Source organism: Metarhizium brunneum, chromosome 1 (assembly GCF_013426205.1).
Source record: "Metarhizium brunneum chromosome 1, complete sequence".
NCBI lineage: Eukaryota > Fungi > Ascomycota > Sordariomycetes > Hypocreales > Clavicipitaceae > Metarhizium > Metarhizium brunneum.
In genome coordinates, this window is record NC_089422.1 from 5675652 (window position 1) to 5688921 (window position 13270).

General features: G+C 49.8%; 4 protein-coding genes across 4 annotated transcripts; 3 read left to right on the forward strand and 1 right to left on the reverse strand.

Annotated features, from left to right (window-relative positions):
• Positions 1 to 553: 553 nt before the first annotated feature.
• G6M90_00g017010 (uncharacterized protein) lies at positions 554 to 2711 on the forward strand (the record flags this gene model as incomplete). Its single annotated transcript, XM_014693344.1, has 4 exons — positions 554 to 929; positions 1080 to 1652; positions 1705 to 2534; positions 2631 to 2711. 4 exons carry the CDS (start codon positions 554 to 556, stop codon positions 2709 to 2711), a joined length of 1860 nt encoding a protein of 619 aa, XP_014548830.1.
• Positions 2712 to 3595: 884 nt separating this feature from the next.
• On the forward strand, positions 3596 to 4832 carry G6M90_00g017020 (uncharacterized protein; the record flags this gene model as incomplete). The annotated part of the gene is made up of 2 exons (XM_014693343.1): positions 3596 to 3803; positions 3862 to 4832. The coding sequence occupies 2 exons, from the start codon at positions 3596 to 3598 to the stop codon at positions 4830 to 4832; spliced, it is 1179 nt and encodes a 392-aa protein (XP_014548829.1).
• Positions 4833 to 4982: 150 nt separating this feature from the next.
• upf1 (Regulator of nonsense transcripts 1) lies at positions 4983 to 7002 on the forward strand (the record flags this gene model as incomplete). Its single annotated transcript, XM_014693342.2, has 2 exons — positions 4983 to 5303; positions 5374 to 7002. 2 exons carry the CDS (start codon positions 4983 to 4985, stop codon positions 7000 to 7002), a joined length of 1950 nt encoding a protein of 649 aa, XP_014548828.2.
• Positions 7003 to 7744: 742 nt separating this feature from the next.
• Positions 7745 to 13131, reverse strand: CDA1 (Chitin deacetylase; the record flags this gene model as incomplete). The annotated part of the gene is made up of 7 exons (XM_014693340.2): positions 7745 to 7767; positions 7852 to 8005; positions 8090 to 9667; positions 11504 to 11807; positions 11878 to 12730; positions 12783 to 12847; positions 12908 to 13131. The coding sequence occupies 7 exons, from the start codon at positions 13129 to 13131 to the stop codon at positions 7745 to 7747; spliced, it is 3201 nt and encodes a 1066-aa protein (XP_014548826.2).
• Between the last annotated feature and the right edge of the window lie 139 nt (positions 13132 to 13270).

Below are 13270 nucleotides of genomic sequence, written 5' to 3' on the forward strand. Positions count from 1 at the left end.
ATGCAGAGTACATAAAATGCATATAGGGTACTCCGTGCCTGGCCCTCGCACCTCGCAGTTGCAGCCGTACCTGAACCAAGGCGCAACTTTGCAGAAGTTCAGTTGATGATACTTTTGACTTGGATACTAAGTTCCGACGGTCTGGCACATGGATTCCTACTCAAGGTGCCGCATGCACCACTGCAATCAGATATCTAGGCCCATTCACGGTCCAGCAACATCACGATTCAAGTTTGAGATGCACAGACTAGTTCCACGTTTTTACCATAACAATGCCAAAACGAATGGTGTTTGATGATAATTTGATCGCAGGAATTGAACCCAGGCATTAAACAGGGGGGGAGGGACATTGGTTGCCCTGTGCGAATGAAAGGTCCTGTGGTTACGTGACTCACCACCAGACTACTGTTGGTGGGAGTCATATTACTTCCATCTCCTTTCCCATTCCACCGGCTCCAAACTCCATATCAGGCCCCTTTTAAACTCTCTCATGAAGCTCATCTGACCAATCCGTCCCAAATCTACCCATTCCCCGTAAAAAGACCCTGAGGAAATGGCAGGCCAGGCTCCAGAACACGCGACTGAAGCTCTCGCTCAGCTTCAGCTTGATGAAGAAACAGGCGAAATGGTGCCTAAGCGGGAACTGAAGAAACGACAGCAAAAGCGGGCAAGGAAGGCCGCCATTGCCGCCGCGCGAGCTGAGAAACCAAATAATACACCAAAACAACAACTTCCACCGCAAGAGAAGACGGATGGCATACAAGTTGATCCCGATGCCATGTTCACGCGGGGCTTTCTCGCGGATGTGTACAACGAACTCCCAGCCGAGCGCGTTGTCACACGATTTCCGCCCGAACCAAACGGGTTTCTGCATCTCGGCCACGCAAAAGCTATCGCAGTTGACTTTGGATTCGCCCGATATCACGGCGGTAAAACGGCAAGTCATCCAGCCTCAGGTGGACAGCAATGGGCCTAGAGCTAACCAAAACCCAAGATTCTTAGGCAAGACATTTACATTGATGCGTAGCCAAGTACTGTCACTAATCTTTTTCCGCTAAGGTTCGACGATACAAATCCAGACGCCGAGGAGAAAGGGTTTATTGATGCTATCAAAGAGACGATACGTTGGCTGGGGTATACTCCACATGCCATCACATACTCGAGCGACAACTTTCAAAAACTTTACGACTATGCAGAACAACTAATAGAGTTGGGAAAGGCGTACGTTTGCCACTGCAACGAATCCGAGATCAAGCGGCAGCGGGGTGGACATGAAGGCAAAGAAGGACCGAGGTACAGATGCGACCACTCTGAGCAGGATGTGTCGACAAACCTGGTCAAATTCCGCATGATGCGCGACGGCAAATATAAGCCTCAAACGGCCTTCCTACGCCTGAAGCAAGACATTTCGAATCCAAACCCACAGATGTGGGATCTCGCAGCATACCGCATCCCAAAGGACCAAACTCCGCACCACAGAACCGGGAATCGATGGAACATCTACCCAACCTATGACTTTGCACACTGTCTATGCGACAGCTTGGAGGGGGTGACTCACAGTCTCTGCACATCTGAATTTGTATTGTCACGGGAGAGCTACGAATGGCTCAACAAGAGCCTCAAGGTTTATGAACCCATGCAAAGGGAATTTGGTATGCAATGCCGCTATTCCTTGCTTTCGAGTTTCAAATTGACATGATGTAGGCCGACTGAATTTGAATGGAACCATCATGAGCAAGCGAGGGTTGTCAGCTCTTGTCGAAGACAAAATCGTCCGAGGCTGGGATGACCCTCGTCTCTACACTCTGGTAGCCCTGCGCCGACGTGGCGTTCCACCTGGTGCGATTTTATCCTTCATCAATGAACTCGGAGTCACGAATTCGAGAACGTTCATTCAAGTGAACCGTTTTGAGCAATCTGTTCGAAAGTACCTGGAAACAACGGTGCCTCGTCTGATGCTTGTCCTGGACCCTGTGGCTTTGGTGATTGAGGACGAAATTGATCCTGGAATCTCCGAGCGCCGTATTCCATCTCCCACGTCGGAGTTGAATGGCCACACCCAGCGTCTGACACAAACCCTCTTTATAGAGCGGTCCGATTTCCGAGAGGCTGATAGTAAGGACTACTTCCGTCTAGCACCTGGGAAGACGGTCGGGCTCATCCAATCGCCATACCCAGTCAAGGTCGTGAGCTTTTCCAAGAGCCCAACCACAGGCATCGTCACTGAGGTCCGAGCTGTATTCGACAAGGACTGCAAAAAGCCCAAGGCGTATATCCATTGGGTGCCGGAGGGATCTAGAGCGGTAGAAGTGCGTGTGCACGCTCCCCTCTTCAAGTCGGATGATCCGATGCAAACCGAAGGCGGGTTTAGGAACGATATTCGTCCTGATAGCGAGACGATCTATCCTGGTGCTTTGATTTCGAGTGGGTTCGATGAAGTGCGCAAGACTGCTCCCTGGCCCAAGGTTGCTGCCAACAACGAGGGCAGTGCTCCGGAAAGCGTCAGGTTCCAGGCCATGCGCACTGGTTATTTTGTAGGTGTACAATCTTCATTCATCGTGAAAATCCGCGTGCCTTTGGAGGTATCGTGCATTCTATGCAGAGTTTCTAACAACGCTTGCCATACTCAGACCGTCGACCCTGATACCACTGATGATCATGTAGTTCTTAACCGCATTGTTTCGCTGAAAGAAGACAGCGGCAAGAATTGAACGGCCGATAGTAGAGGCAAACACGACTGAGCGTGCACATGTGGCATGATCTAATCTTGAACTTATTGCTAGCCACGTTGGGATCCGTTTCGTTTTAATATTGACGAGAATCCTTTTCTTTGGGCACTTATCTATAATCAGCGTGGTTTGTGAAAGGAGTCTAGCTGTCACACCTTCATTTTCGCAACCCCAGGCCGTTCAAGTCGTTTCATATTCTTGTATCACTTGTATCGAAAGTAAATGAGAGCAGGATGCAAGCGTCAGCCAAATGCCAGAAGACGGCGAAGCCGGTTCGCAATGCCGGCATTTGTGGGCTTGAAGATTGAGCAAAGAGCTACAACAACTATCACGGATGGGTATCAAGTCTGACTGTGGGACAATAGAGAGAGCTAAAAGATCAATCGATAGCGGCTCTTGCCTAACTGTCGCAATATGCAGCGTGAGATGTGCGCCGTTGGCTCTTGTCTTAAGCGTCAAGTTTCTTGGTTTCTCACCTTCACGTCTAAGAGTCGCATACATAGCTCACGTTTCGTTCAGTTCTGATTCACCGAAGGATCAGTTCTGATTCACTCAAGGATATCTTGCCCATGTCTCCACAATTTACTAGGCAGAAAAAATTACATCACAATAAACGGGGGAGGCAAAGGCACATGTGCAGCAAGTTGTTGCAATTAGTGGCGATCTTTCTCGTCGCTCGCGCTTTTTTTCTTCTCGTCGCTCGCGCTTTTTTTCTTTTCGACTCGACAACCGTCTACTATCTACTCTTCAGAGTTCTACATTCTGCACAGCTAAGCTGCGGCACTCTATCTGATGTCCTAGAATACCTTCGTATTTGGAATATTCGCTCTAGATTTCACAAGCGGCTTGGGCACTCCTTGGCAATAATGGAGCGGCTCGTCACAGAAGACTGCGCAATACTGATTGGCGGCTTCAACGGCTCTATTTTTGCAGGAAAGGGCCTCGGAATATCAGATATTGGCAGTCATTTGATTGCTAAAAATATACCTGATAAGACAGCTTGGTTAGGTTTTGACATCCATTTTCCTTTTGGTGAAGATAATGAGGAAAATGGATTTGGCATATGCTATCGCTGTAAGCATTCCTTCATGATTTTTCCCTCTTGTTTGGGCAAGACTAACATCATGTATAGGGTCCGATTCGGAAGGAATAGCAGTGCCAACTAAAACGTATACCATCACGGTCAAGTTTCCTGGATATAATGTCGTGCGTGATATATGGCCTGCGGATGATTCAATACGGAGCCGTTTTCCAGATGAAAAGCGAGAACTTTATCTTGTTGATGTCATCCTGAAATCTGGCGCTCAAGTTATCGTTGAAGGCTATGGCATGCCTTATGCCAATAGGGGCCATATTGCCGATAAGTGGCTGCACGATAACATGCCTATTATAGATAATGTCACTCTCACGGGACTGTTGGCGCAAAGAAGGTACCATTTTGTCGTCGCATCAGAGAATATTAGACTCAGCGAAGACTGGAACTTTGACGTCCTTCCGCGGCCTTTCCGTTATCCATACGGCAGGTCTCATAAGTGGAAGTCAGAGAGCGAATACTACGAAATGCTGGAGGAGAATAAAGGCCGGCAGTTCTTCCCGCGCACATCCTTTGATGACATTAACGAGTTGCTCACCGTGTTATCGCAATCCCAGATCCAAGATATTATGTGGGTGCAAGAAGATGCCGAAAAGATGGAGGGAACGAAATTGCCAGCCTACTTTGTCCCGGCCAACGAAGATTTGAAGACATGGGAAGACCAGCTATTATACGCAATTGTTGCGCTTCCGCCATACTTTCGAACCAATTTTGAGAGCTCCTGGCGCCGTCTCTCAAGGGAAGGGAAGCTCAAGATTTCAGTCAACGATATGACTACATCGAGGTGTGGGACCAGGCCTAGAGACGACCCATGGGATGCGGTGATCGTGGATACTTCATCCATAAAGCATATTGATGTCTTAGAGGCACACCCAATCAAAGCCCATGAGCTAGTTCTCTACATTCGACGGGCTCCATTGCGGGAGACGTGTGATTCACGATTCAAAATCTCAGAGTTTCGAGATCGGTCCAGTGCCGACGATGCCTTTGAAAATAGCAAGGAGCAATAGAATTGCATCTCCTTACGTTTTGACGCCAACCTGAAGGACTTCCAGCGGAAAGTCAACGAAGGGGTTTGTCTCCTTAAGAGTTCCGCAAACCCATACAATCTCAACGAGATGATTGAAGAAGGAGCCAAGGCCAAGAAAGATTCGGCAACAATGAAAAAAATGCTCGATAATGCTAAACTTCTCATGAGTGTTCAAAGGGATTTGTTCCTGGGCACTGGGTTCTACAACACCTTTGAAGGCAAGCCCACGTCAGCAAGCGGTAAGATTACGACTGCGATATCGAATCTTCTCCTTTCCGATGCCCTCGGTATCCCCTATACGCCATTTAATCCGTTGCCAAATATTCCACTCCTGAGAATCACGGATCGCGATTTTGTGGATTCCCTGATGCAGGAGGCCCTGCCCGAGGACCGCTCTCGGTTCACCGAGTATCTATGCAATCGACCGCTTGGCCTCGGAATTATAACCGCCGTGAGTTCTCTTCCCTGTAATAGTCATTTTGAAGGTTAGCTTCCGAATACTTACCAGTCCATGTTCCAAGCCGCCTGGGTTTGGAAAGACGACCGCCCTTGCTATTGGAGCCGTTGCAATGGCTCAGACTTTAGGGAAGTTATATTTATCGGGACCTACGCACATCTCTGTGGATAATGCCGCAGCACGACTGGATCTTATTAGTGATCGGGTGACGAATCGTCTAAACGATAAGCTCAGTCAACAGGGCCTTTCACCCAAGTATCATCGAAAGCTCATTATCCGTGCATTCAAGATCGACGATGAGCTAAAGGCCCTCAAAAATGCCCTGCAGAATCCCCAGGATGCCAGTAACGCCACTATTGAATCGTCATGGTCCAGGAATTCCAAATGGAGACTACATTTGTCGTTGGCTTACTGGGTGTTGGTAGTTATCCGATCTCCCGCTGTGAGACAGCTTGGTCCACACGACAAAGAGAGCTTGCACGCCATTCGCGAGAAATGCGACAAGGATGGTTCTTTGGCGGTCCTCGGCAAAGTTGCAATGGGCATCATTGAGTGGGAAAAGTATAAGAGAAGGGGTTTGGAAGTGATAGATGGCCGCGACTCACCCGTCAGGCGTCTCATGACAAGCATTCTATCCGTAGCCGATGTCATTGCAACGACACCATACCTCGCATGCAAAAAGCCTTTCTGTGACTGGAGAAAGAGGGAGGCCCGAGGATTCATATTCGACGAGGCTGCCAACATGAATCGGCCAGACCTGCTATGTGTCTGGGGCAATACCTGTAAGCCGTGTCTCCTTGCTGGCGATGAAAAGCAACTGCCGCCAACTGTGATGACGAAGCAAGAGCGAGACGAAGATGGCAATTCCTTGAATAGGTTCGCGGGAGATGGCGCGATTTCGCCCATCCACCACTTCAAGTCCATGGGTTGGCCCATATACAGACTTCGTGTCCTGCTTCGGATGGCGGAGGGACAATTCGACCTCACGTATAACGAGGTTTACAGAGACATTCCTTTCACCTACGGCCCTGGATGCGCCATCGACCTCCCCCATCATGAGATTGGCCGCAAACTGGAGAGTTATCTCTGTCGAAAGTTTCCAAGAATCAAGCCTGCTCCCGCTGGCGAGCTTCTTCCAGTCTTTGTCCATTGCGAGGGTTCCCAGTCCTCCCAGGATGAGTTTTCTGGTTCGACGAGAAACCCCGACCAGGTAACACTGGGACTAAAGATCCTGGTAAACTTCATCAAGAGCTCGGGTGCAAGACCGCAAAACATGGTTATTATTTCGCCTTACTTGGCCAATGTTGGCACCATCGAGAAGTTTCGAAAGCGCCCAGAGTTTGCTGCCTTGAAACCAATGCGCCCGACCGCGACGGTGGACTCTTTTCAGGGCCAAGAAAGTGACATTGTGATGATCATCATGGGGACCACGGCTAGTTCGGGTCCAGGGTTCACCTCTGACGAGCACCGGCTGAATGTGTTGCTGAGTCGCCACAGGTCTGGCCTCATCATCGTCGGGGATATTAATGTCACTGGCGACGTGCTGAAGCCGGAGGCACCATTCCAGGGCGTGATGGTCATTGGTCGAACTGGCGAGAAGTATTTTGAGCCATGCAGGATGCTCCGAAATGTGCACTTGGCATTGCAGGGAGCGGGCAGAGTCGCCCGGATCCGGCTTCCAAAGAAAGATTAAAATCGAGGTTGTCGAGAAGTGAGGGCATTGGACTGTGTTAAAGGGCCAGGGAAGGCCAATAAAAGTGGAACACGTTGGGTTCTTTTGGCTTTCTTTTTAGTTTGATGATAAATTTTCTGCGGTTTTATATCATTCATGGTTCTCGATTTTGTTTTCTGGCTGTTTGTTGGCCCGTTTGTTGGGGCTCAAGTCAGTTGAACTATCCCATTGATGGCGGGCACTGCCTCCAGTACCTTCCTATTTTTTTTTTTGATCGTTAATCACACCTTTGCAGGTAGCTTAGAGTATTGATGCTTGTTTTGTGCATTTGAGCTCCTGTGTGAACGTTGATCAGTCCCTCTTTGCTCTGCCCCAGGATCCATCACACCGTTAGTACTTCTGTGATATGATTGAAACCGAATGATGGATTTCCCATGTCACTACTGCAATAAACCAGTAATCGAACCTGCAGCTGAGAACAGATAGAACACAGTTTCATTATTTACTTTCTATGTGTTTCATCTGCCTGCCTACCCGATGCACCTGAGAAACGTATTAGAGAGCAACTTAATATAACAGTCCCGAAGAGTAGCCCGACCGCAAGAGAAGCTGGAATAGGCGGCGTTGTCTCTCAGGAGCCAGTAGACTGATGAACTCTAGAGCTTTCTGGGCCAGTATAGAGATTGGAAGCAACCACTGACGCGACCGACAGAGATACAAACGCTGGTGTGTAATCTACCAAGTTAATAAGTTAATAAGTTATCTATACGAATAGTGCCTCATCACCTATGTGCTTTCATCAGTGCGTCCCTCGCCCACCAAGCCCGTCGCCTTTCTCTCCATCAGAGGTAATAACTTCCCTCGTCTTACCCCACTTGAAGTCGTCTGCGTAAAGCAATGAATATATTAAGATGATGATGTTTATAAACGGCGACGACAAAAAGTGGATAATGAATCCAACGAAATATTGAAGTCTCTGTAGGTTATTTCTTGGAAGCCAAAAGCCGATGCAGAAAGAGTACAGCTAGATGGACTTGTGGTCAGTCAAACCTGGTGTCACCCCGAATCGCGGTCCACAAACCCCGGGCTGTGTGGTTGAAGAACTTACATATCTAACCCAGAGAACAGAAATTAAACCAACGAATATCTCATCTTCGAAAACCTTTGCGCCCTTCTTGGCAAAGAGCGCAATCAGTTGCGCCACCGCGGAAATGATGAACGGCGTAATGGCCCACGTCATGACTGCGACGATGCTCTGCAGCCGTTCAACGAGAATGATTCCCGGCCGAAAGATCATGACAAACTCGTTTGAGATGCTTCCTAGCGCCCAGCGCTTTCGCTGCGATAGAAACACCTTCCACGTCTGCGGGACGATGGTGAATGCTTTGGAGCGGAGGGCCTGCGCCGTTTGTTTCTTGGGAAACAGACTGAATATGATGGACGCATGGATACTGTCTTCGGAATAGTTGCCCATGATTTGCTGCGTCATGACATCATTCGGTTTGGGGCAGTATCCGAAGCGTTCGCGTAGGACAGTGTCTCCAAACGTAGCTTCATCCACTTTGATGAGTTGACAGCACCCAGGGAGGCAGTTGACCTTGCCCGTGATCCTCGACTGGAACATTCTTCTTAAGCCCTGGGTCTGGGAGTACTCGACGGATTGGTACAGGGACCAGAGACCAAAGTTGTTCCCGTCAAAGTCGACGCAAACGTGGCCGCAAACCCCGACCAGTTTGGGGTTCTTGCGAATGGTATTGACCATCTCAACGACACAAAAGTCGTCAAAGACGGTGTCGGCGTCCATGCCGACCAGGTAGTCCACGTTGGGCAGGCCATTTTCTAGCAGGCAATTGCCGAGATACTCAAACAGTTCCTTGTTGAAGATTGTCACAGCGTTTACCGACCGCTTCTTGAAGTGGTACAAGAAGGAGCGGGCAAAGCACAAGCTGTCGCGTTTGCCCTGGTTATATCGTTTTCCCACAAACACAAACGGTATGCCCTTGTATCTACCTACTCGGGTTTTGACCGGCATGAACAGTCCATCCCTTGCGCGGTACCCGTTTTCGAAGTATTTGGAAGTCCCTGGCTCGAGTATGTCCTCGAGGAAATAGTCCTGCGTGGTCTTTTCCATTCCGGGACCACGTACATTTCCGTCCACGACGATGAACACGAGTCGCGCGTGTTCATCAATCCCTTTCTGAGAAACCAGGGAATCTAGCGACCGCGCTATTTCTTCCTTAGTCTCATTGTAACAAGGGAGCAGAAGAACCATTCTTTCTGGTGTCGCGGGCGCCGTGTTCTTCTTTTTACGACAGCCGCAAATAATCTTGATCCATATCACATTAGCCACGATACATACCACCATTCCCGCTTGCAGTATGGTGTTGCAGCTAAGCAAGGCCAGGAATAGGTATACTGCTTGTGGTAGCAGAAGACTTATGGTGATGAGGGCAGAATTCAAGACGACGAGCCCTGTGATCAGCGCCCATTTTTGAAGCCGAAGGAGTTCCTTGGATACTCTCTTCAGCTCTTCTTCCGCGTCCCATCGCAGCTTGGCTTCTTCTTGCCGCACGTCTCCCCATAGTGAAACATTCGACGTGTGGAATTGAGAGTCAACAGATGTTGCGGACTCGATGGAACGTGGGGTTTGGGAACCTGGCGCCCGTGGCGTTGCGCGAGCAAGTGTCTAGACACTGTTAGCAGTAGGCAATGGACAAGGTTTGGCGATATTTACCGAGTCGCTAGAATTGAGCAATCTTGATCCTGGTTCTCGAAACGATACTGGTGGATGTAGTCCATAATGTATCGGTGGCAAGCCTCTTATATTGTTTGGTAGGGGCCAATCGAGCCTGGAATTCCCCATCTTGGGCGAATCCCGCCTTGCGAATGCGAAGACGTAGCCGGTCCCTTCAGAAGGTAAAGGCACTCTCCATCAATGAATAGTAAAGGCTGTGCAAGAGCGGGATCTGTTTGGAGGTTAGGTTAAGAAATGTGAAGGCTGAGCCCTTCGCCTGCCAATTCAGGGCATATGTAAATGAAGTCCAGGTACATTGGCCCCGGTGATAGTCATACGGCTCGGCTCTATAAGCAATCCATAGACTATTGAACTCTTGTTGCGCAAGCTTTAGGCTTCATCTAGATAGGGCATGTATCTTGGCCAGCCATGGGCCGGGGTAAGCATGTTTGCCTGCCCGAGAACGTCATCATCAAACAAAGAAGTGCCGAGGGCTAGCATTGACAAGGCTACGAGTCACAATACGAAGTCGAGCGAGTACATATCGACTCGAATACCGTCTTCTCGTACACCTTGCCGCTCGAAGCCCCCAGACCTTGCATGCTGGTACCACGATAGCTCTTGCAGCGCCTGCCTTTCTCCCAAATAACGCCAGTTCAGCCGTTCTTTTGAGCCAAGCTCACATTGGGTGAGATATGCGGGCATGTCGGAGCCAGCAGCGGCATCAGTCTATACATATTGCTAAAGCCATGTTCTCGGATTCCGGACAAGGGGTTGCATTGTGAACCACCACAGTGGTGGGCAGTCTTGGGAAAACGTCACTGCCAATCATTCATTATTGACGACGGAAAGGTGAAACAGTCCCATGGTCATTGGAAAACTCTTGGCGGAAGCCACTTTGTTTCTTAGAAAGCAGCAAGCTTGCTGTGTTGTTAAGCTCATGGTGGCTAGGTGTTTCCATTCATGCACCGGAAATGCATCCTCACGATTCCCGCAATACCCGAGATACATCATACAAGGCTACGCTGAGACATGGTTCCTGTACAAGAGAAGATTGCATAGCAACGTACAAAGATGATGGTGGTGCCCCGTACGACGTGCGACACATGGGAATTCCGGGATAATACAACAGCATGCTTCGCTACACGGCAGGAATTCTTCCCCAGCGGTGGAGAATCTCGTGTCCTGAGCCTTGTGGTTGTACCAGTGTTACAGCATGGAATACACTTCCGAGATGGGCTTGCAAACGGTCCAGTCAAACGGTCGGCCAGCACCTGTGCTCGGCTACATGATGCTGTTTAGGAGTCTCGGTGTACTTGGCGACAGCAACATGTAACCGAGCACAAGTGCTTGGCGAGTATGCACTGCTACTACAGTGCCCGGAGCCGTCCTAATGCGACTCTAATTCTACTTTGTCCAAGTCTGCCATCGACGGTACTCATATGCCCAGCACTGACATATCGTGTATCGGCGGCATCTGCCCGTCTCGAACGGGCACCGCCGGTGAATTCGGATATCAACGGCTTTCTCTTCAATGTCCATCGTTCCCAAAGAATTGGTGCCAAAATGTGGCTAAATGGGAGACATAGTCTGATTTACAGCGTATTTGGTGAATACAGTCAAGAGATCGACAGGCAATCGAATTGAACAGTAGCCCTGGCTATCTCGCACATCATCGGAGCAAAGAATGCAACATTTCGATAGCAAAGTATTAAGCGTATCCGAGAAAAAACCACGGAAACCCTAACCTCTTCTCAAAAAGGCAGAAACCAATTATTCCACATGTACCTTGAACCCAAAATACCGTCTTTCAGTCACAATGACCGTACTCGTCCTGGCACCCCTCACCACAATGCTCAACCTGACTCCCGCTACTTGAATGGTCAGAACACCAATAAACTTGGCGACGAGAAACGGGACATACCAATATCCATACTTTGAGCAGCACGTCTTTCCCGCAAAGTGAAGACAGGTAGCAGAGTACCGAGCGCCACACAGGCCATTCGTTGTATCCAAAACACCCTGCGGGGATGGATCGCAGTCCCCAAAGTCATTGTCGCACCCCGTGCCACAAAACTCGGGCGTCGATCCGCTGGTATGACAAGGTCAGCGAAAAGGCAAATGAACTCGCGGGCAACGACTACGCTTGAAGGGGGTCATACCAATATCCCCAGTGGGAGCAGCAGTCCCCAAACCCGGACCCCGGACAGATATATCCTGTGCTCCCACCGCAGCGTTGGTTGGGCGATATTTTGGTAGTCGTATTCAGCGGAGGTGAGACAGATGTGACCTGCGGTTTGGCCGGTCCCGAGCACAGGTTCCTCTTCCCAACGGTCCTGGTCTCTGCCGAACGGTACCAGTTCTCTTCAGGGTCCCCTAGGCATTCGCCCACCGTGACGAGCTTGTAGTCTCTTTCTCTCGCAAGACTGATCATGTACTCTGTCAGATTGTGTACCGTCTGTTCGTGAACATCATGAGCCAGCACAATGTACGAGTTCTCTTTCGAATCTGGAGACAGGGTGCTGGAATAGCGGTCCTTTGACCTCTGTATGAGGGCCGGGTCATCGTACATGTAGTCTTTGGTGTCCAAGTTGGCCGAGATGGAGTGGTACGCCAAGTCACCCAAGGTTTCTTCGCACCCGGAACCAGCAGAACATTCCAGGAATGGGGGCCGGATGTACGTGGGGATTCGGCCAAGGATATTGCGAAGGGCCATTTCGTTGTGAATAATCTCTGCCCGCCGCACCGTCTCGTTGACCTCAGTCAAGTCACGATGTGTCCACGTGTGACTGGCGACCTGGTGGCCCGCGTTGTACATCCGCCGCAGGATACTCGGCCATGCCGTCGCCGGGTCATCGATATGTCCCTTGGCGCGGTTGTCACCCGTGATGAAGAAGGTGGCCTTGACCTCGTGCGCTGCGAGAAGGTCCAGAAGTTCCGTGGTGTAGATGTAGGGGCCGTCGTCGAACGTCAGAGCCACCATCCCCGGATTCTTGCATGATGTGATCATGGGCCCTGAAATCGTTAGTCCAAAGTGTCCATTCCCGCAAACTCTGTGAACAGTTACCATATGGGACTTTTCCAACCCGTGGCCGGGGTATTTCTGAAGTGTCACTGCCATCAGGAGGCACCCTTATCTCTATTCGTTAGCCAATTACATCAAAGTCTTGCCAATCTGGTTTCGATGCTCACAGCGTATCGCAAGTATGACTGTAGTCTAGTTGACACTGCGAGCCTGAACAATACTCCGCTGTGGTGCCGCAGAACCCTATCTCTGAGCAGCATGAACCCATTTCACATGATCCCTCGCCGGGACCGCACATTGGCTTTTCATTGGCGACTAGTTCCCGATTGAAACGGAAGGCTAGCAGGCTCTGGAAGTACACAGCGAGGAGGAGGCCGAGTTTTGGTGTCATTGCGGTTGAGTAGGGTCTGGTGTCCCTGCCGTTTCCTGGATACAAAAAGGAGCTAGATGCAGCTAGAAAAGAACAAAACTCGAATAAATAGACTGTGTTTGCTTCGGGATTGGGAGCGAGGGTAGTTTTATGACATAGT